The sequence below is a fragment of the Nomia melanderi genome, chromosome 11 (assembly GCF_051020985.1).
Source record: "Nomia melanderi isolate GNS246 chromosome 11, iyNomMela1, whole genome shotgun sequence".
NCBI classification, from domain to species: domain Eukaryota; kingdom Metazoa; phylum Arthropoda; class Insecta; order Hymenoptera; family Halictidae; genus Nomia; species Nomia melanderi.
Genome location: NC_135009.1, coordinates 11,805,222 through 11,826,140, shown reverse-complemented (window position 1 = coordinate 11,826,140; position 20,919 = coordinate 11,805,222). Strand labels below are relative to the sequence as shown.

The following is a 20,919-nucleotide window of genomic DNA, read 5'->3' as shown; positions in this document are numbered from 1 at the left end:
TGCGCGCGAGAAAGAATTCTGATACGGTGGAAGCATTCGAAGGATATTTTTACGTCCGCATACAGGTTGGAGATCGTAAATTCGTCCCACAATTGTCTGCTCGGAGTGACAAAGTAAATATATCTTCGAGCTCGATCGTATGAAACTGTTATAATTATATTGAATTAACGAAAGACAAATAGAGAACGTCCTTGAGATCAACGAATTAGCTATATGTAACGAACCGTTTAAAGAAAGCTAACAGAAGAATATATCTCAATGATCCCACTGCTTAGAAAATGTTTCCTTCATTATCTGTTTCACATTTATGTGACAAATATTTACGAAAACCTTTGAAAATATTGACATTAATGGGAACATGGAATATTTGAATCATACACTGAAGCTTTAATTATACGAATATAATAGTTTCAAAATAATTATGCTCGTATGAGATCGTGTAAAGCACAGTGTAGAAAAAGGTGATTGTATTGTTTCTTATATATTAATGGTACCCCGAAACATCGATTTAGCGTAACTATCGATACGAAGATCGGCATGGAACCCGTAGATTCCAAAATATTCCAATGTTACGCTTAGCATCCAGAGATAATACGATTTTTATTAATCGGTCGTTTCATTCACCGTTTTGATAACGAAGATTCAATTGCGCTCGCGTCGTTCTGTGTGTGTGTGTGGACAAATGGCCCGGCGAGTGTCGTTCAAGTTACGTTTTCAAGGCAGGGTCCTATGCATCGGGAATTTTATCGCGAACCCGAAGTTTTCTCACGTTACGATAACATTTATCCTGGGAGACGTTACTCTTCAGACAAATAGCAGCTTATCTTGGTATTACCGTTCTCCATTGGTCTACCGAATAAGTTGACCCTTCGATAAAGGAAGGTAAATTCTGTCCGAGCACCGAGATCCTAAACTTTATAACCGCGAATAAATTGTAAATGTTTCCTCTTCGAATTCACCGGTCAATTCTCGAGATTTCAACTTCATCGAAATGTACACCAAAATTTTTCCAATTTTCTTCTCACCGTGTCTAACGTTGAATATTTTTTAAACAGTTCCATGATTCCTTTTATTTTTAAAACATACAGATTTTCTCAAATTTTTTAATGATTTCTCGCGTTAAATAATTGTTTAATAATTTTTCAATTCCTCTTCCTTGCGTATGTAACGATAGATAATATTAATATGGTACAAAAAATTTGTAAATAAGTTTGATAGCTTGCATCAAGAATAAATTCTATTTACGTTTACTTTTCCAGAAAGTAAATATTTAAATTATCCTGGAATATTCGAGTGATTTTTAGGTAACTAAATTGCAGAATCGATATTAAACGAGCTGAACAAGAATCTAACGTTACGCTCAATAATTGATTTTACTACAATATTACAATCGTAATTGATCCGGTAGTGATTATTCATTAAGGGGGACACAGATTTAATTAACGGAATCATTGAATATGATAATTCAAACTTCCACGTGAAGCAGTGTTGCGACAATAATCATCATTTGTTGTTACGAAAATATCATTTGTCTTCGGCGTACTGGCCGCTGCGCACGGAATCAAGTGTGACCTACAAAATGGCGGGGAAGAATTTTTTGTCCCGCGCGTGTTCGAATCGCGGCGCACAGATATATTATGCAGCCGGAACTTTCTTCGAAATTATCGATCCGCTTTCGCCGTGTTCGTTCGCGCAGATAGCAAAAGTTTCCACAAATTTCGCGTGTTCCGGGAACATTGAACATTAAGCCTCTAAAGTAGCCATTCAACCAACCCTGGAAAACGATCAAACCATTCTCTCTACCGACTTGAACTCTCTTTTTGGTTACGCTACCCTCCAGCCACTTGTAAAATAACTTTTGGAGGCGAACCGCATCGAAATAAGAATTTAGTGTACATTCGTTGCAAATTATGAGTTACTATACATTGCTTCTGGAAATTCTCGGATGAACTTTTATGGATCATTCTCCAAACCTTTCGTACGAATTCTTATAAATTATTTTTGCAACTTCTCGAATGAATTATTATAAATTATTTTTGCAACTTCTCGAATGAATTATTATAAATTATTTTTGCAACTTCTCGAATGAATTATTATAAATTATTTTTGCAACTTCTCGAATGAATTATCATAAATTATTTTTGCAACTTCTCGAACCGATTTTTCTAAATTATTTTTGGAACTTCTCGAATGAATTTTTATGGGTCATTTTCCAAATCTTTCGTATGCATTTTTATAAATTATTTTTGGAACTTCTCGAATGAATTTTTATAAATTACATTGGTTATTCTTTATTTCCTGTCTGCAAAAGGAAGATTCAAAGATTCTTTTCCATTTCTCAATATTAGACCAAGGATTCTTATGAAAATTCAAATTTTTAAGAACATAATTGGAAACAGAATTACGATGGTAAGCAATTTTTCCTAACGAACATTATAAAGAGCACTACACTCTTAATATATTTTTCTACATCGTGATTATTCTGTGAAACATTCACATTTTTTACTTGTCATTGACGTTCAAATATAATATTTTCATTGTCAAACTGGAATCGACCCGAATCGCCATGGTCTACTGTATAAAATAACTTTCCGAAGAGAAATCGATATGGTTTCCCGCGGAAATGCACACAAAAACCGGCCGAAGGGAAAAAGGGGGGGCAATTCGACGACGACATCGTGATTTTAAATTTGAAAAAAATGGGAGCGAAGGGAAAGACGAAATATTGAATGCGAAGCACGCGTAACGCGAAGTTTTCGCCCGGAAGTTTATGCATATTGAATTTCATTTGCGCGACGTGTGTGATGAGGGGATGAAAACAAATTTTTATTAAATCGAAACAATTGTTTCGGGCACCTGTCTGCACGTACTTGGACAGTACATTTTTTACAGCAGCGGAAAATCGATATTTGTATAAATATTTGATGAAACGCGTTACGTATGGAGATTTGTTTGGGTGAAATATTCAGTTAGTTGTTTCTTGCAGATTCTATGTTTGTTTATCGTAGATTGTTACATTATGTAACAATCGTTCACACATATTGTTTGATGTGTGAACAATAATAATGATACATTTGTTTATTTTGTGTTACATAAAATGTTCTTTTTTCATCTCCATTTAGGATAATTTATTTTGGTAATTAAAGTCATTGTATTGTAATATGATTGGCACAAATGTTATCGAATTATACGTGTAATCGATATGTTACAAATGAAAATTGTAAATGGCTAATTGCTACTTTCAATTACTTCCTAACTATTCAATTAGTTAATACGAATGCTACGCGTTGAATAATAAATGTTTCTGTGTAATTACTCATTTAACCCTTTGTACTCGGAAACTTTTCACTGGATACATTCGACACCTTCCAATTAGACATAGACGACATTATTTGAAACGAACTAATGAGAAAACATACGTATGTTAAGAAAGAAATTTATTTTATACGAATGTTTTACGTATTGATGTCTTATACGCAACTTAATATTATATATAACACTTTGCAATTTTGTTATATCGAATCAAATGGTGAGTGAAAGTCACCTCTCGAGTGCAAAGGGTTAAGTTACCGTAACAGTTTCAACGGAAACGCACAATTGTACTACTTCTGCTACCAATTTCGACAGCAGTACGTTGAATTTCGAACTATGGTCGAACGGAGTGTAACAAGACCCATTTATTTGAATTTCCATTCAATGAAAAGCTTATGCCGCTGTTCGATTACTGTTGTTGGTTATGATTAAACTGCGGAAGGTGATACAAATTGGAATTTCCAGTCTAATACACCTAAACGGGGTTTTCCAATTTTAGGCAGACTTTTGGTTGTCCTGTTACAGTCTGTCGTGTAGATATTAAATCGAAATTTCAGTAATATAGTCTTGTAACATACATCATTTCATGAGTGTTAGAAATTTAGTGATTAATATCATAGTAAATGCAACAATGTTAATCTACTGAAAAATTGAAAATACTGAAATTTGAAGATTCAAACGTTTAAACTTTCAGATCCTCAAATCTTCGAACGTTTAAACTTCCAGATCCTCAAATCTTCAAACGTATAAACTTCCAGATCCTCAAATCTTCGAACGTTTAAATTTTCAGATCTTCAAATCTTCAAACATTTAAACTTTGAAATCTTCAAACGTTCAAAGCTTCAAACCTTCAAGCATTCAAATTTTGAAACCTTCAAACTTTCAATTCTTCAACGTTCAAACTTTGAAACCTTCAAACGTTTAAACCTTCATACCTTCGAACCTTCGAACCATCTGTCGTTCACAAACCCAAACCACCATCCAAACACCAAAAACCCAAACATTAAAAAATACCCTCCAATTCCATCTCATCGCTCCCAACACTCAAACGAACAAAAACCCCGAACATCTCCATCCACAATCCCATTCGATTACCGTTCCCTTTCAAATTAACCCAAAAAATGGCGGTACGCCGCATCGTCCGCGCTTCGAGTGCCCAACTGGAACACGCCTCGCCAGTCACGAAAGCTTCGAACAGCGAAACCCCCGCGGAAAATTACATTGAATTACGCGGACAGGAAAGTTCCGGCGCATTCGCGAAACAATTGCTCGGCCGTTGGTGGATCGTGTCGGTCTCGAATAAGTTGGGCGGCGAACGAGCCGCGAGAAGTGGCGGGCCGTCGATCAAGGACAAAAGTTTACGGCCGTCACGGGATCCGAGAAAAAGTTCTTGCCGAGTTTCGCGTGCTTCCGGCGCATCGCGGCCGGCGCGCAACGATAAACCGGGGCGGAACGCCGCGAAACGGCCGCGCACGGATCGCCGATCGCCGGATAACGTTTCCAGTTCGGGGTTTGAATAACGTTCCGCGGGGCTGTTCTTAAATCAGGCGAAATAAGAATAGCCGAGACGTTCCGCCGTGACCCGAATCCCTGTTCCCCACTTCATCGCAATCAATTAGTCGATTTAATTAACCGAGTTCGGAAGCCCGGCGAACGTTTCAGGGGAATTATGTTCCCTTCGATCGAGGGGAATTTTTGAACAACTGTAAACAGCCCTTTGTTCTTGTGAATTGCTTTCGCGAGTTCGTTTGCGAACGGAGTTCTCTTGTTCTTCGTATTCCAGTGGATTTTGGAAGTTGATTCTTTCGAAATTATCTTGTTGATTGAGTTTCCGTGTAATTAGACTGTTCGAATTCGGTTGGATGCTTTACTGAAATTATTTGTTTTATGCTTTTGTTGAGTGGTAGAGAGTAGTCTTTTTACAGTCGCTTCGTCGGTCTCAAGCGAGGCGTTTATGGAATTGATTTGAGTAGTCGAAATCTTTCAATTCATAGGTCGAAGCGAGATCTGTGCTTAAGGGAAACGTTGTTTGTACAATAAATATAATGATATAAATAGTAACAAATAGTAATACAAATATTTTCAGATAATCACCATTTAATCGAATGAACTATAGTAATTCGATTTGATTGGTGTTAGTAGTATTAACACGTTGAACGCCGCAGGATTTCATAGGGCAAAGTACAAAATGGAGAAGATAATATTAAATCATTTGATCGAATCGTGTTATTATTGCGCGTTTATCTTGCTCAATATCACCGCATTAGATAACATTGTAATATACAAATATTTCCAGATAATCACCGTTTAATCGAATGAAGTATAATTCGATTTGATTGGGTCTCGTCGGTGACCCCCATGTCACTCAACGTGTCAGTTACATTAAACGGTCGGCGGTTCTATCGTCAAATAAGATTGAAGTATTCAAATGAAGAAGTCGTTGACGATTCCACGCGATCAGCGGAGGTTCCGTGGAGAGAAAGGAAATTTCGAAAGGCAAATCACCGCGGGCTATCCGCGGGAAGAAGAAGGAACCCGTAATCATCCCCGGGGCGGCAGCCGATTGATCGCGAACGAAAAAAAAGCTCCCGGGGCGAACGGTGTTGCGTGTTCCGTTTGCATGTCGACGAGCCCGAGGCTCGAGGCGGCGAAAAGCGGCCGCGCGGGACGAGCCGTGCACGGCCTTGCGGCTGCAGGCCATTATGCAAGCGGAAGAATGTCGTGTGTTACATCGTAGGAGAGATCGTGTACACCGATTCTCCTCCCGGCTTGCATCATTAACCCACCCCCGCTACTCGATGTATCGATCCCGGGCCCTCTCGCTCCGCCGATACTCTTCAGAAAACTATTAGGTTGCCCGAAAAGTCTCGTACCTCGAAATCAACCTTAACCCTTTGTAATCGCCTCTCAGTCGAAAATTGATTTGACATGGTAAAATGATAAAGTTTGATGTTTAGTATTGAAGTTTGTAGAATGCATCGATGCGAGGAATATTTAAATAGAATAGGGTTTTTCTTTAATTTATGTACGTTGTCTCGTACTTCGAAATCAACCTTAACGCTTTGTAATCGCCTCTCAGTCGAAAATTGATTTGACATGGTAAAATGATAAAGTTTGATGTTTAGTATTGAAGTTTGTAGAATGCATCGATGCGAGGAATATTTAAATAGAATAGGGTTTTTCTTTAATTTATGTACGTTGTCTCGTACTTCGAAATCAACCTTAACGCTTTGTAATCGCCTCTCAGTCGAAAATTGATTTGACATGGTAAAATGATAAAGTTTGATGTTTAGTATTGAAGTTTGTAGAATGCATCGATGTGAGGAATATTTAAATAGAATAGGGTTTTTCTTTAATTTATGTACGATGTCTCGTACTTCGAAATCAACCTTAACGCTTTGTAATCGCCTCTCAGTCGAAAATTGATTTGACATGGTAAAATGATAAAGTTTGATGTTTAGTATTGAAGTTTGTCGAATGCATCGATGTGAGGAATATTTAAATAGAACAGGGTTTTTCTTTAATTTATGTACGATGTCTCGTACTTCGAAATCAACCTTAACGCTTTGTAATCGCCTCTCAGTCGAAAATTGATTTGACATAGTAAAATGATAAAGTTTGATGTTTAGTATTGAAGTTTGTAGAATGCATCGATGTGAGGAATATTTAAATAGAACAGGGTTTTTCTTTAATTTATGTACGATGTGTCGCACTTCGAAATCAACCTTAACCCTTTGCGGACGAAGATTGTTGAGAGTATATAAAACCATTTGCAGATTCTGCTAAATTAAACACTGAATGCTTAAATCATAGAGAATAAGGAAACTGTACTGATTTCTTGCTGTTCGAATAGTTAAATCATTTGTTCGCGATTTGATGTTCCAAATATGGAAGTTTGATCTCAACAAGTGCCGACATTCGTCCGCAAAGGGTTAATCCTTTGTAGCCGCCTCTGAGTCGACAATTGATTTGATATAGTAAAATGATAAAGTTTGATTTTTAATATTGAATTTTGTACAATACGTCGAAATGTGGAATATTAATCCTTCGCACTCGACAATATTTTTCATTACATTCATTATTTTCTGACGAAATATGAACGATATTATTTGCAACTTACATAAAGAAACATCTTGTATAAATTATGGAGCAAAATTGTTTTACTTCCGTTTCACGTGTTAATACCTTATTCAATATTTTATATAAATTAAATTTTATAAAATCTATTTTAAAGATTACTTGGATTAATTAGTTAATTGATCAGATTGTTTGAGTAACATTGAAATGATACATAAATTGTATTGTATTTATGAGTATTTGGTGATACATTGTGAAGTTGAATTTCAGATTGGTATGAATACTGATTAATAATTGCGGGTTACAATGTTGAATCGATAGAGATATTTTATTCATTAGGCTTCGTGCGTATTTGTTTAACTAATAATGTTAATCTAGCTATTAATAATCTGATTCTGATTAATTATTACGTGTTAGGGTCGTGTTACTAGAGAACGCGGCGGACAACAATTGTCTAGGTTTCAAACACCATGTCGTCATGGGTTTTGTGAAATTGATGCTGTCCGTACGGGATAAATGATAAACCTCCATTAATCTAGTCGTCCAATTAAAACGCTTCCACCGTCTCGAAGAGTCGCGTTAACGGTAACGAGATAATGGCCACCGCGGAACCTCCTCAATTATGCAAATTTCTGATCATGGAACATTCAACTTTCCTTTGAACACAGGCAACGTGTTTTCGAACTTTCCGTATTTTTCGACAAATTGTGGACCATTCATCCGACGAACTTTATTCCCGGGTGTCGGAATGTAGTGTGTTATTTAATATTCGCGACAAATATGCTTACAAGTTATTTATTTGCGTAGATGAGTGTTCGGAGGCAGAACGGGTAATGTGTCGTAATGTAAAGTAACGTAATGTAAAAAAAGGTGCTTCCTCGCGCCTTTCCGCTTTATTTATACTAGCCTTCGGAAAGGCGTTACCCCTTAGAAACTTCGAGGGTGGAGCTAGTTTCCTTCTCCAACGTCGCCTCGATTTTTGGTAGGGGAAAAATTATGCATTTCTAATTTGCAATGTTTTTTCCGAGCCGCGCTGACCGTGCGGCCGAAGAAGCCTTAACGGGACATGGCTGGCAGCGTTTATGGTAGGGTAGCCTATTCAGCTACGCACGTGTAAAAAGTGTAAAATATTTTCGCCGACTTACAGACTTTAGGGTAGGCCTAATTGCCTATACCTAAACGTCTGTAAGCGGTCAATGCTATTTTCTACCAACGCTGCGAGCCACGTACCGCTACATCACCCCCTTGCCAGTGATAACGCTATACAATATGTGTAAAATATATATACAGTATTAACATGTATTCTTACAAACTATTATGCCTTATACCTATCGGTAAACCTAATGACTCGCCCATAACGAGTTTTAATCGGCGCAGACTGTTTTAAAATACCTTTCGTTTTTTTATTTGTATTTGTTTGATTGGCTGCGCTTGATGGTAGACTCGGAAGTGTAGTTTCGGTTTCTGATTCGGAATGTTCTATGTCTATATGCGCCGGTTTGAGTCGATCGATTGATACTGTTCTTTCCTGTGATCCTATTATAATAGTAAAATGTTTATCACTTCGCCTAATAACTTTGTATGGTCCATCATACAACGGTTGTAATGATCGTTTTGTTGCATCTTGTCTTAAAAATACATGTGAAGCTGTTTTCAGGTCTTTATGAATGAATGTATTAGATGAACCGTGTCGTGATGCTGGTCGTGGTCGGATATTCTGCATGTTTCGTTTGAATTGGGTAACAAAGTCGGATGTTACTGGATTATCTTGGTTGTTTTTAAAAAATTCTCCGGGCAATTTAAGATTGCATCCATAAACTAATTCGGCTGGGGTTGCATGTAAATCTTCTTTGTAGGTAGATCTTATGCCTAATAAAACTAACGGCAGTACTTCGGACCACCTGTCTGTTTCGTGACAACGGATTCCTGCTTTCAATTGTCGGTGTAATCTTTCTACCATACCGTTTGCTGCGGGATGAAAAGCGGTGGTTCTAATGTGCCGGGAACCCAAACATTGTGTTAATTCTTTGAAAAGTTGAGATTCAAACTGTCTACCCTGATCCGTAGTAATAACCGCTGGAACACCGAAGCGTGATATCCAGCCTTTTAACAGGGTATTTGCTATTGTTTCTGCAGTTATGTCTTCGATCGGCCAGGCTTCTGGCCAGCGGGTGAAACGGTCGACACAGGTAAGGCAATACCTGTGTCCTTGTGAAATGGGTAATGGTCCTACTATGTCAATATGGATATGATGGAATCGGGCAGCCGGTACTGGAAAATTTCCTAACGGAGATGTGGTGTGTCTTGTAATTTTGTTTTTTTGGCACGGTATGCATTCTTTAGACCATTTATTGCAATCTTTGTTGGCAGAAGGCCAAATAAAGCGATCGGTGATGAGTTTACGCGTTGCTTTAATTCCCGGGTGAGACAATCCGTGTAGAGTATTGAAGACTCGTTTACGCAGATTTTTTGGTATGTACGGGCGGATAGTAGAGGTGGAGATATCGCAAAAGATTTCTACATCGCCTTCACTGGTTGGAAAACGTATTTTCTTTAATTTAAGGGCTGTCTCAGACAGTAAGAGGCTTTGAAGCTCTTCATCTGCCTGTTGAGACAGAGCCATTTCTGTATGGTTGACCACTTTGCTAATTTGGTCAACTCGTGATAGTGTATCAGCGACTATATTATCTTTCCCGCTTACGTGCTGTATGTCAGTTGAAAATTGTCCAATGAAATCAAGATAACGGAATTGTCTAGGCGAAGCTTTTTCCGGGCGTTGTTTAAAAGCAAAGATTAATGGTTTATGGTCAGTGAAAGTAGTAAAAACGTGACCCTCTAATTGGTATCTGAATCTTTTAACCGCGGAGTAAACTGCTAAAAGTTCTCTATCGTATGCACTATACTTGCGTTGTGCAGATGACAGAGTTTTTGTAAAAAATGCCAACGGTTGCCAGGTATCATCTACCCATTGCTGAAGCGCCGCTCCCATTGCATAATCTGATGCATCAACACTGATGCAGAGTTTCGCACCAGGTAGTGGATGCGTTAGGAGGGTAGCTTCCGCCAGGGCTTCTTTTACCTGCTTGAAAGCTATTGTTGCTTCGGTTGACCATATAATTTCGGGATTACTGCGAGGAGGTGCACCTTTGAGTAAATCTGTTAACGGAACCAGTAATCTAGCTGCATTTGGAATAAAACGGCGATAAAAATTGATCATTCCCAAAAACCTTCTCAATTCCTTTACGTTTTTGGGCTGTGGAAACTTTACGATTGAATCTACTTTTTCAGAGTTGGGACTTGTTCCTTTTGCGTTAATAGTATAGCCTAAAAATTCTATGGTATCTTGACCAAATATACATTTTGCAGGATTAATAACAATACCGTAATCTTGAAGTCGTGCAAAAAGTTGACGGATGTGAGAAAAATGTTCTTCTTCGCTAGAGGAAGCTATAAAAATATCATCTAAATACGCGTAACAGAAATCTAAACCATGTAAAACCTCGTTTATAAATCTTTGGAATGTCTGAGCGGCGTTCATTAAACCAAACGGCATTTTCGTATATTCGAACAGACCAAAGGGTGTGGTAATTGCTGTCTTCTCTATATCTGACGGTTCGATCGGGATTTGGTGATAAGCTTTGACAAGGTCTACCTTTGAAAAAATGCGTTTTCCAAACAGTGAGTGGGAAAAATCTTCTATGTGGGGTAATGGATACCGATCGGGAACTGTACGTGCGTTTAAAGCTCTATAATCACCACACGGTCTCCAGCCTTGATCCTTTTTAGGGACTAGGTGGAGAGGTGAGGCCCACGGGCTCTTCGACGGTCGGATTATGCCTTCTGACAACAAATACTCGAATTCCTGTTTGACTATCTTTAACTTATCGGGGGTTAATCTGCGCGGTTTTGCGAAAACTGTGGGACCCGGTGTTACTTTAATGTGATGGGTGATTCTATGTTTCGCGACTACACCTGCGCGCGTTGGAATAGTGATATCTTTATATTCGGCAAGGATCTTATGGTACGGAGAGTCGCCGGCAATTGTTTTGATACAATTTAAATCCGCGACACCCAATTGTCCTTGGATCGATAAATTTGTCGTGTTGTCGATCAATCGCTTATTTCTAATATCTACCAACAAGCCGTAATATTTTAATAAATCTGCGCCAATTATGGGTTTTGAAATATCCGCGATAATAAAAGTCCATTTTATAACGCGCCGCAATCCAAAATTTAGATTTAAAACAATATCGCCATACGTCGAGATGGTCGAATCGTTCGCGGCATATAAAACAAATGTCGACTTTGGGGGTTGCCCCCTTACTAAATTACGCGGGTATACACTTATGTCGGCGCCGGTATCAATAAGGTACTGTACCTTACTTTGCTTGTCGGTTAAAAATAAGCGGCTCGTAGAGGGATCGACAGGCTCTGCCGCATCTAGCGTCGATCGGCTTCGTTTCCCTGTTGTTGTTGGACGTATGTGCAGGGCGTCGTACATCTCGTCGACTTGTCTCCGAACCTCCGGTGATACCAGCACACACCTGGTTGCGACGGGCTAGGGCTGCGGCTGCGGCTGCGGCTGCGGTGATGCCATCTTCTTCGTCCGCGAAAAGTGGATGACCTTTTATGATGTTGCGTCGTGGAATTGTTTTTTGTCAGCTCCGCGACTTGCTGCGTTAGCCTCGCCATTTGTTCACAGAGCATCTCGAACCGTGTGTCCGTGGCGATAGTGGCACATCTACCGATAGGAGTAAATTCATTTACTTTATCGGCCAATTCCGCCATCTTGTCGAGCGATGCGTCCATTTGTGTTACGAGGATAGTTCGCATAGATGCTGGGAGACGATTCATCCAGATCGTACGCAAAAAATTTTCCGGCACTTTTATGTCACCCGCCAAATTTCGGAGGTGCCGCAGAAATTGTGAGGGTGTTCTGTCACCTATTTCCTCGTGCTCCAGGAGTTGTTGAATTCGCTGCTCCTGCGATCTCGACAGCCTCCGAATTAATTCCTCCTTAATTTTCTCGTATTTACCCGTAGCGGGAGGATTCTGTATTACGTCTTCTACCTCTTGTAAACATTTCATGTCAAGAAATGACGTGACATAATAAAATTTGGTTGAGTCTGCCGTTATGGAGTTGAGTGCAAATTGCGCTTCCAGCTGATGGAACCAGAGAGCTGGATTGCTGGACCAAAAGGGTGGAGCACGTATACCCACACGGTCAATGTTCAGCACTTCGAAAGGGTTTGCACCTTTTTCAGGGCTGAAGAAAACATCTGTATTTTCGTTGGCCATCACTATTATGCACTTATCACTTGTGTCTGTACTATTACTGTCACTAAATGTTTTTTTCACAAAATCACGTCGGGGGTTACCACTTGTCGGAATGTAGTGTGTTATTTAATATTCGCGACAAATATGCTTACAAGTTATTTATTTGCGTAGATGAGTGTTCGGAGGCAGAACGGGTAATGTGTCGTAATGTAAAGTAACGTAATGTAAAAAAAGGTGCTTCCTCGCGCCTTTCCGCTTTATTTATACTAGCCTTCGGAAAGGCGTTACCCCTTAGAAACTTCGAGGGTGGAGCTAGTTTCCTTCTCCAACGTCGCCTCGATTTTTGGTAGGGGAAAAATTATGCATTTCTAATTTGCAATGTTTTTTCCGAGCCGCGCTGACCGTGCGGCCGAAGAAGCCTTAACGGGACATGGCTGGCAGCGTTTATGGTAGGGTAGCCTATTCAGCTACGCACGTGTAAAAAGTGTAAAATATTTTCGCCGACTTACAGACTTTAGGGTAGGCCTAATTGCCTATACCTAAACGTCTGTAAGCGGTCAATGCTATTTTCTACCAACGCTGCGAGCCACGTACCGCTACACCGGGTAATCAATTCCATTTATGAATGTTCCATGTTTCATTAAAAAGTTCGGATCCTTGTTCACTGAAAATCGCAAGGATCCATGGACCGGAATGTTGATTTAAATTCTACCATTACGTTTAATCAATAGAACCATTGATTATTAACCCTTTGCACTCGAGAGATTCTCACTTGTAATATGCAACACGTAATTAGGTGTAGACGAGATACTTTGAAATGAATTTATTAAGAGGTCACGTATGAATTATGGAACTGAAGCTATTTTCTTTCGATATTTCAATAATGTAATGGTAAATACCACGGTTTATAATGTTGCTCCATCAAATCATCTGGCGACTGGGAGTCGCCTTTCGAGCGCAAAGGGTTAATAATATTGAAAATTGTGCAAACAGAACTCGGCTACTTTCGTGTTCTTATTTACTGTTAATGGCAGTTATCACGCGATCCCTTGTAAAACATCCTTACAAGACATAACAGCCTCGACACACACGAATTTCGTCACGAGCTTAGGTTCTCGCGTTGCGAACGGAATGTTGGCGAGATTAATTGACCGTTCCGCGAATGCCTTTCCTCGAAGCACGAGAAAGCAGAATTGGAACCGGAAGTCTCGATCAATCCGCGCGAAACGGCTGATATTCAACAAAATCGGCTTCTGGCTACCGATCTCGTCGAGCCTTTAACAAGTGCATTGTCCATGCAATTTATTATACTTGATAATCTCTATTTTTAATAAAGTAATTTATTCACTAGAATACATTATAAATAAAAATGATACATTTATCTGATTTATACTCAATTTCTATCTAATCCTCGGTTCAATTAATCAGAAGAACAAAATTCACCAACGTTCAAGCAGAAGTCTTCATTAACAACGGTAAAGAAAGATTCAATCCAACAAATTACTATAACATTCCTCGATCCTAAGTAATTAAAAGTCATTCTTATATTCAAACATCAGAAATAAGAATGTTCTAAACAATCCTGGCAATACCTAACGAAACTGCTTTGAAACAGACCAATCTAGAGCATATTAGCTTCCAACTACCTTCAAAGAATAATCGATCAATCGATGATCAAAGTAAAAAGAAAGGGCCAACATGAATTTGCTATTGCAGCGAGCGAAAAACGAAAGTTTATCGTTATCGATAAACTGGAGTTTAAACCTCGAAGGTACAGTCGATTTTCCCGTGGAAGATGAATGCGTGGTCGGTTGATCGATTATAAGGCGCGATAGAGGATTCGTTTTCGGAATGGACACTCGGCCGGAAACGGACGACCGGAAGGGAAAATCCGGGGCTAAAGGCGCCGGTAAGCGATCGTCGTGTCGGCGCCGGTTTGCAAACAACAGCGAACCGATGATCGATAACGGGGGCAAACAATGCTCGTCAAACTTTCCCTTCCGATGCACGTATCACTGCGGAAGAACGCCGGTGAATTCTTCCCGTTTGTTTCGAAACTATTCCGCGCCAGCCGCCCTACGCCCACGCCTCCTGCGCCCATCGGCATTGTCTCCGGGTGCCTTTTGTTTGCCCCTTTTCGAAGGTTAAGCCTCTGTCGAACCGCAAACTCGCTGAACCTCGCCGGTTCGTGATTCGTTAACCCGTTCTTGTAACGAGACCTCATTCTCCGATGAAATATCATTGATTCTGAATGATCGCGAGGTTCTTATGGAGCTCAATAGTTCGACGCGATGGATTTAATAGAGTGGATTTTTCTTGTAACGAGGTTTCATTCCGTGAATATCATTGATTCTGAACGATCGCGAGGTTCTTATGGAGCTCAATGGTTTGACGCGACGGATTTAATAGAGTGGAGTTTTCTTGTAACGAGGTTTTATTCTCTGGTGGAATTTTATTGGATCCGAATCGTTATGAAAGTATGATAAATATGATGGTGCAACGAGATTCTGTTTCGTGATGAATTCTCAATGGATTTGAATGATTATTAAATCGTTATGAAGTTGAGTAGTTCGGCAATATAATGAAGTTAATAATGTAGAGAATTTTTCGTGTAACGAGAATTTATTCTATGATGAATTTTTAATGGATCCGAATGGTTATAAAATCGTTATGAAGTTGAGTAGTTCGTTAATATATTGAAGTTAATAACGTATAGAATTTTTCTCGTAACTTTTTGAGTAGTTCAATAATATAATATATTTAACAAAACATGGAATTTTTCTCGTAACATAATTTCATTCTCCGATGAAATCATGATCTCCGATGAGATCACTCTAAAATTACTACAAAGCCGAAGAACTCAAGGATCTCTTGAAGTTGATAAAACAGACTTCGAAAACAAGATTTTCACATGAACACCAACAAAACGAACATAATGAAAAATACAGATTTAATTCCTCGTCTATCGAAGGGAACGGAAATTTCCCTCGGAATAAAATTCGCACGTCCGCGTGGCTTCATTACAAGGGCGGCGGCTTAAAAAACTGGAGCGTAGAACTCAAACGAAAACATATTACGCGCAAAAGCGTGAATTTAAACGGGAACAGGCGCGAATCGTCCGCGATTTATTCCCGTTTCCATTGTTTCAGCATCTTCGTGCTACTTCGACCTAAATTCCATCGTTCGCCATTTCCTCCGCCTCCGCCCTCGCCGTTCCCCACCCTTTTTTTCCCCGGATTTCACGGAGCACAACACGATGCCCGCGATGAATAGATAACGAACGAACAATGCGCACTGTCGTTCCCGCGTCAACGGAATTAATCGGATTTCGAGGAACAGAACGGACGAGTTTCCCATCCGGCGCGCGAAGATGAACGATCCGACGAGTTTTATTTGGCCACTTACCTTTCCCTCGTTCTCCGTCTGATTTCCCAATATTTATTCATTCATTGAAATCAACCCCTTCGACCCATTGTCGTGCGACGCCTCTCACGACTGATGTTGCTGGAATAAATTTCGTTAATCCGCCAACTGTGCTTGGCGAGTATACTCGTCGACTTAAAATCTTAAATAAGGTTAACGTTTTCAACAGTTAATCATTCATTTCTTCAAATAAACATATAGTTCTTTTTCATTTCTCGACGAGTATACTCGTTAGTTTAATACCTTAAATAATATTAACCTTTCCAACAGGTAATCATTAATTTCTTTAAATAAACATATAGTTCTTTTTCATTTCTCGACGAGTATACTCGCCGACTTAAAATCTCAAAATGACACTAACGTTTTCAACAGTTAATGATTGATTTCTTCAACTAAACATATAATTCTTTTTCATTGCTCGGCGAGTATACTCGTCGACTTAAAATCTCAAATAATATTAACCTTTTCAACAGTTAATGATTGATTTCTTCAAATAAACATATAGTTCTTTTCCATTGCTTGACGTATGTATTCGCCATTGGTTGATTTCATTGCATACGAGAGATTTTTAAAACTAATGTTACATTGGTGAACAATTTGCTAGTGAGAATGAAGAATTCTTGTTCTATGGATGCTTTTACTTCAGTTATTGGTGACTGATAGTAGAATGTAATTTAAAAGAATATTATGATGTAAGATAGATAAGGATTGGATTGCTCGGCAAGTTCGAATGCGGTTATTGCATCGCTCCGGTCTTCTTTTTCTACATTATAGTGGGCTTTTACGAAGGTTGTGTATTAAGCTGTTGTGAAAAGAGTACTCGGGCGAAGGTCTTCAGCCACCCTTCCGATGAAGAGGGTTGCTATTGGCGGCACAAGGATGCTCTAGAATCTATTACATTGACCCGCAACCTTGAAAGAACTTTCGACAGTGCAATAAAATGCATTACCTCGTCAACGGAAGTAATTTTCAATTCAGTGAACGACTCTTTAATCTTCGAAATCAACTATAAGCACAGATACAAAACTACAAAACCCAACTACAAGTGCCAGGAAATATTCCTTTGCGGACGAGTGTCGACATTTCGGTCAGATGAAATTTTCATATTTGGGATACTAAGTTGCAAACGAATGACTTAATTACATGAATAACAAGTGATCAGCGTATATTTCCCTCTTCTACTATTGTTTAAGCATTCGATGTATAATTTAGCTTCATACGTTGCAAGCTTCGCGTACTTTAACACGTTGACCCATTCGAATTACTATAGTTAATTCAATTAAACCTTGATTACTTGAAAACATTTCTATATTATAAATAATACTACCTAATGCGACATTCAGAATGATTTAATATTATACTTTTCCCATTTTGCGTATGTTCCTCTATGAAATCGTGCGGCGTTCGACGCGTCAAAGAGTCTTCCGCGAGAGGTTAATCTACTCATGGCTCTCAAGTAGCCGACAATGAAAAGGAAATGGTATCGAGATGTCACCATCTAGATTTCGAGTCAGCCGGTCCACGGGATATTCAACTGGTCTTTCAGGAGACTATACTAGCGCGATAAAGATGCTCTAGAACCCAGACCGCGAAACCCAGGTGTCTAATAATGAAGCAAGGACAGTATTAGCGTTGCTAAGCTTCGGGGACCCCGAGGTCAGGGGTAGCTTAGCTATGAGAACGAGAGGTTCGCGTGTTTGAGTCATTGAGTCCACAGGACATAATCTTCAGCAAACTTTCCGGCTGGGTGGGAGATAATATTGGCTGTACAAGGATGCAGTAAAATCTAGATTATGAAACCCAGGTGTCCAATAATGAAAACGAGCTGGTATTGGTGCGAGCTTGCGGAATATAAAGGCCAAGGCAGCTTAACATTGACACAGGGTCTCGGCTGTCTCCGAGTCAGTGGATCATGATCCAGACACAAGGAAGACGTCATTGCTATATTAACATAGAGCTGCCGCTCTAAAACTTCGTGTATGAAATCTAGGCGCCCAGACATGGAGCGGCGGAATTGTTCGAAAGTTTATCTACCCGGGGATGAAGCAAAGAAATGATTGGTGCTCGAGGATCTAGTTACCCAGAAACGAGGAGGAGGAAATATCGGCACTCGCGGAAGCTCGCAATTTAGACGGTCTGAATGGGTCAGAGTCGACAAACCTACCGGTGAAAAGGAATATACGATTGACGCTGTAAGCGCTCTAAAATGCGAACTATAAAAGCTGGATGTCTGGAGACGGGAAGAGGATAATATTGGTTTTGAAGAGACCCGGGATTTAGGAGACACTTCGGGTTCGCGCCGAAGAATAGAGGAGGCTGGTATCTTTGGATCGGCGGGTTCATGGGACATAATCTTGAGCGCGCGCTCGAGCGAGAGGACGGATGCCATTCGCCGTGCGATAGAGGTGCTCTGGAACGTAGACTGTAAAATCTAGATGTCCAGGAATGGAGAGAGGGTATTGGTTTTTTTAGAAACATCGAACCTATTTCAGCCTAGCTTAGGATAAACAGATCAGCAAACTTTCCAATAAAAGGGAACGTATTGTCCGCGGCATAAAGATGCTTTGCGATTGACCGATTTAGGTAGGTTGGTTACTGAACAGAACTAGTGTCTTCAGTAGTTTTCGAGAGAGGTACTGGAGGTACGGGGAAGCTGTGAAATTAAGTTATGAAAAGAGGAATGATGAAGACAAGGTAGCACTGGAACTGCTGGAGTCCAAAGCTACCAGGGTAGCTGTACTCTTCAGCAAATCTTCAAATAAAGAAGACACCAGATCTAAATCCAAATAGTATCTGGATCTGCCACTAATCAGAATGAAGATACATCTGTGTCAGCTGAACAGGATTCAGTAACTTAGCACTGAAGAAGGAAAGCATCAGACCTCGGAGTCAACGTATCCAAGTAAAACCAGCTCCCGCAAGCTTCCCAGTGAAATAGCATCCACTGTCGTCCTTAAAAGGACGCTCTAAATCCTAGAACAGCAAATCCAGGTGTCCAGCGGCGAAGAAAAGCCGGCTGCGAGAGCCGGGACGCAGCGAGAAGTGGAAGGAAACTAGGTCTTCGCGCCGATGCGAGGCATTTATTACTTAAAATAATCAGCGAATCGTCTTCCCTTCCGTCGCGTTTCACGGCGGCCCAGCGTTCTATGCGCGGCGCGCGAATTAAGAGCACAGCGCGGCGCCCGTGAATGGAATAACGCTCGAAGTGCCGGGGCTCGCCGAAGGAATCTCGGAGAAAAGAAAAATGAATTAACAGAGACATTCAGTTAAAGGCACAGCGGAGTTGCGCGATATGAATCCGAAAGTTTCCCCGGGCCGCGATAATGGCCGCGGCGGACACCGATGTGCTCTTAACTCTCCCGGAAGCCGGCCAGCGAGCGTCAACCGGCGGAATGGGAAAAGTTGCGCCATTCCGCGGCCCCGGCTTTTCATTTTACCCCGGCAATAACGCAACCGGCGAATTGTCCGCGGAATCGTTTGATTTTTCATAACCAGCGCAACCTGTCCCTGCACGAAATTCTGTTTAAGCGGGACGGGGCGCTCTTCGATGGCCGCTCGTATCGCCGCGTCTGACGGACCCGGTTCCGTGAAACTTCGACGATGATTCGCTGTTGGAGAGAGGTGTGCTGGTTCTTTTTAAGTTTCGTGGTATTATTTGATAAATTGTAGTTGTTGGATTTTTGTAAAATGGTGTGTGATGTTTGTTTATCTCTGATTGTTCCAGATATCTCAAGGATGTGAACAATCAAACCAGCGCAAATGCCCAACAAGGCACGGCCTCGTCGAGAGTGGTCTCCCCAGTCCCCCATAGATGTATTGTGAGTGTCATTCTTCGTTTCAAATTTGCTTCTTCACTTAATACGTTCGCTACCAGCGCTTATTTCGGTGACGGTCTCGATTATCATGCACCTGACCGATTTACGCGGAGAATCGCGCGAATAGAGAGAAAAGAAAATATTGAAGAGAAGCTGGTGTAAGTTTTAGAAACAAATATTTATTTCGCATAGCTTGACAGGAGAAATAATGATAATGACGGTTTGGGAAACGAAAGTATATTTTATTCGCTGTTACTAAATTCAGATCGCGTAGTGTTCCAATTTACTGAAAAGAAAATTCCGTAGACTCTACATACAAAATAATTTCGAGCAAAAGCTACGCCCACTTTTCTTCCTAAAATATAAATACTCGTTGAAACTTCTAAATCAAACTATTAAATATTTAATAACAGATGAAACAGACACAAGAATGACACGATTCTCTCGTGAAATTATTATTTAAAACATCGTCATTCATATTCTGTAATTATCTCTTTAATGTTCTATAATCTAAATTATAAATAATCTATAATTATCTGCAGAATGAGCATTTCATTGATTATCGTTCACGCTCGTAACTCCACTTCTTGTCCCCGTCGTTGTTCCATCACGCGAAAATTCCGTGTTCCCTAGTAAAAACAATGATCAGCGAACGTGGCGCAAAATCTACGGGGCTTTTCAGTTACACGGACGAATTTCGATGTAATTCACCGAGGAAATTGCCGCAGTTATGATAAGTATAGTTTTTCGGAGGTTACCGGGGCACGCTGTTTCGAGCCCCTAATTGCATCCGGTCGCGTCGACCGGTTCGTGACTTCTCGCCATGTCCGTTACGTTAAAATTAAAGACCTTATCTCGCGAACTGGTTCAATTAGAATCCGCGGAAAGCGACGATCTTCTCGTCACGGAGATTGCTCCGGGAACTTTAATTAGCTAATTACGCGGATACTTTGACAAAGTTCGCTTGTTACCTTTCAGCCGGTCACTTCCTCTATTCTTCCGTTTCTTTTTCCCC

General features: G+C 40.2%; 1 protein-coding gene across 2 annotated transcripts in view; it reads left to right on the top strand.

Moving 5' to 3' along the window:
* Window positions 1-20,919, top strand: part of Hs3st-A (Heparan sulfate 3-O sulfotransferase-A) — a 170,924-nt gene that overhangs the window by 129,752 nt on the left and 20,253 nt on the right. The window contains exon 3 of one of the 2 annotated variants that reach the window (XM_031985151.2): window positions 19,814-19,907. The exons of the other annotated variant lie outside the window; for it this stretch is intronic. Coding sequence (XP_031841011.1) covers window positions 19,849-19,907 — 59 coding nt within the window. The 5' untranslated portion in view covers window positions 19,814-19,848. The remainder of the gene's footprint in view (window positions 1-19,813; window positions 19,908-20,919) is intronic. 2 annotated transcript variants of the gene reach the window in all.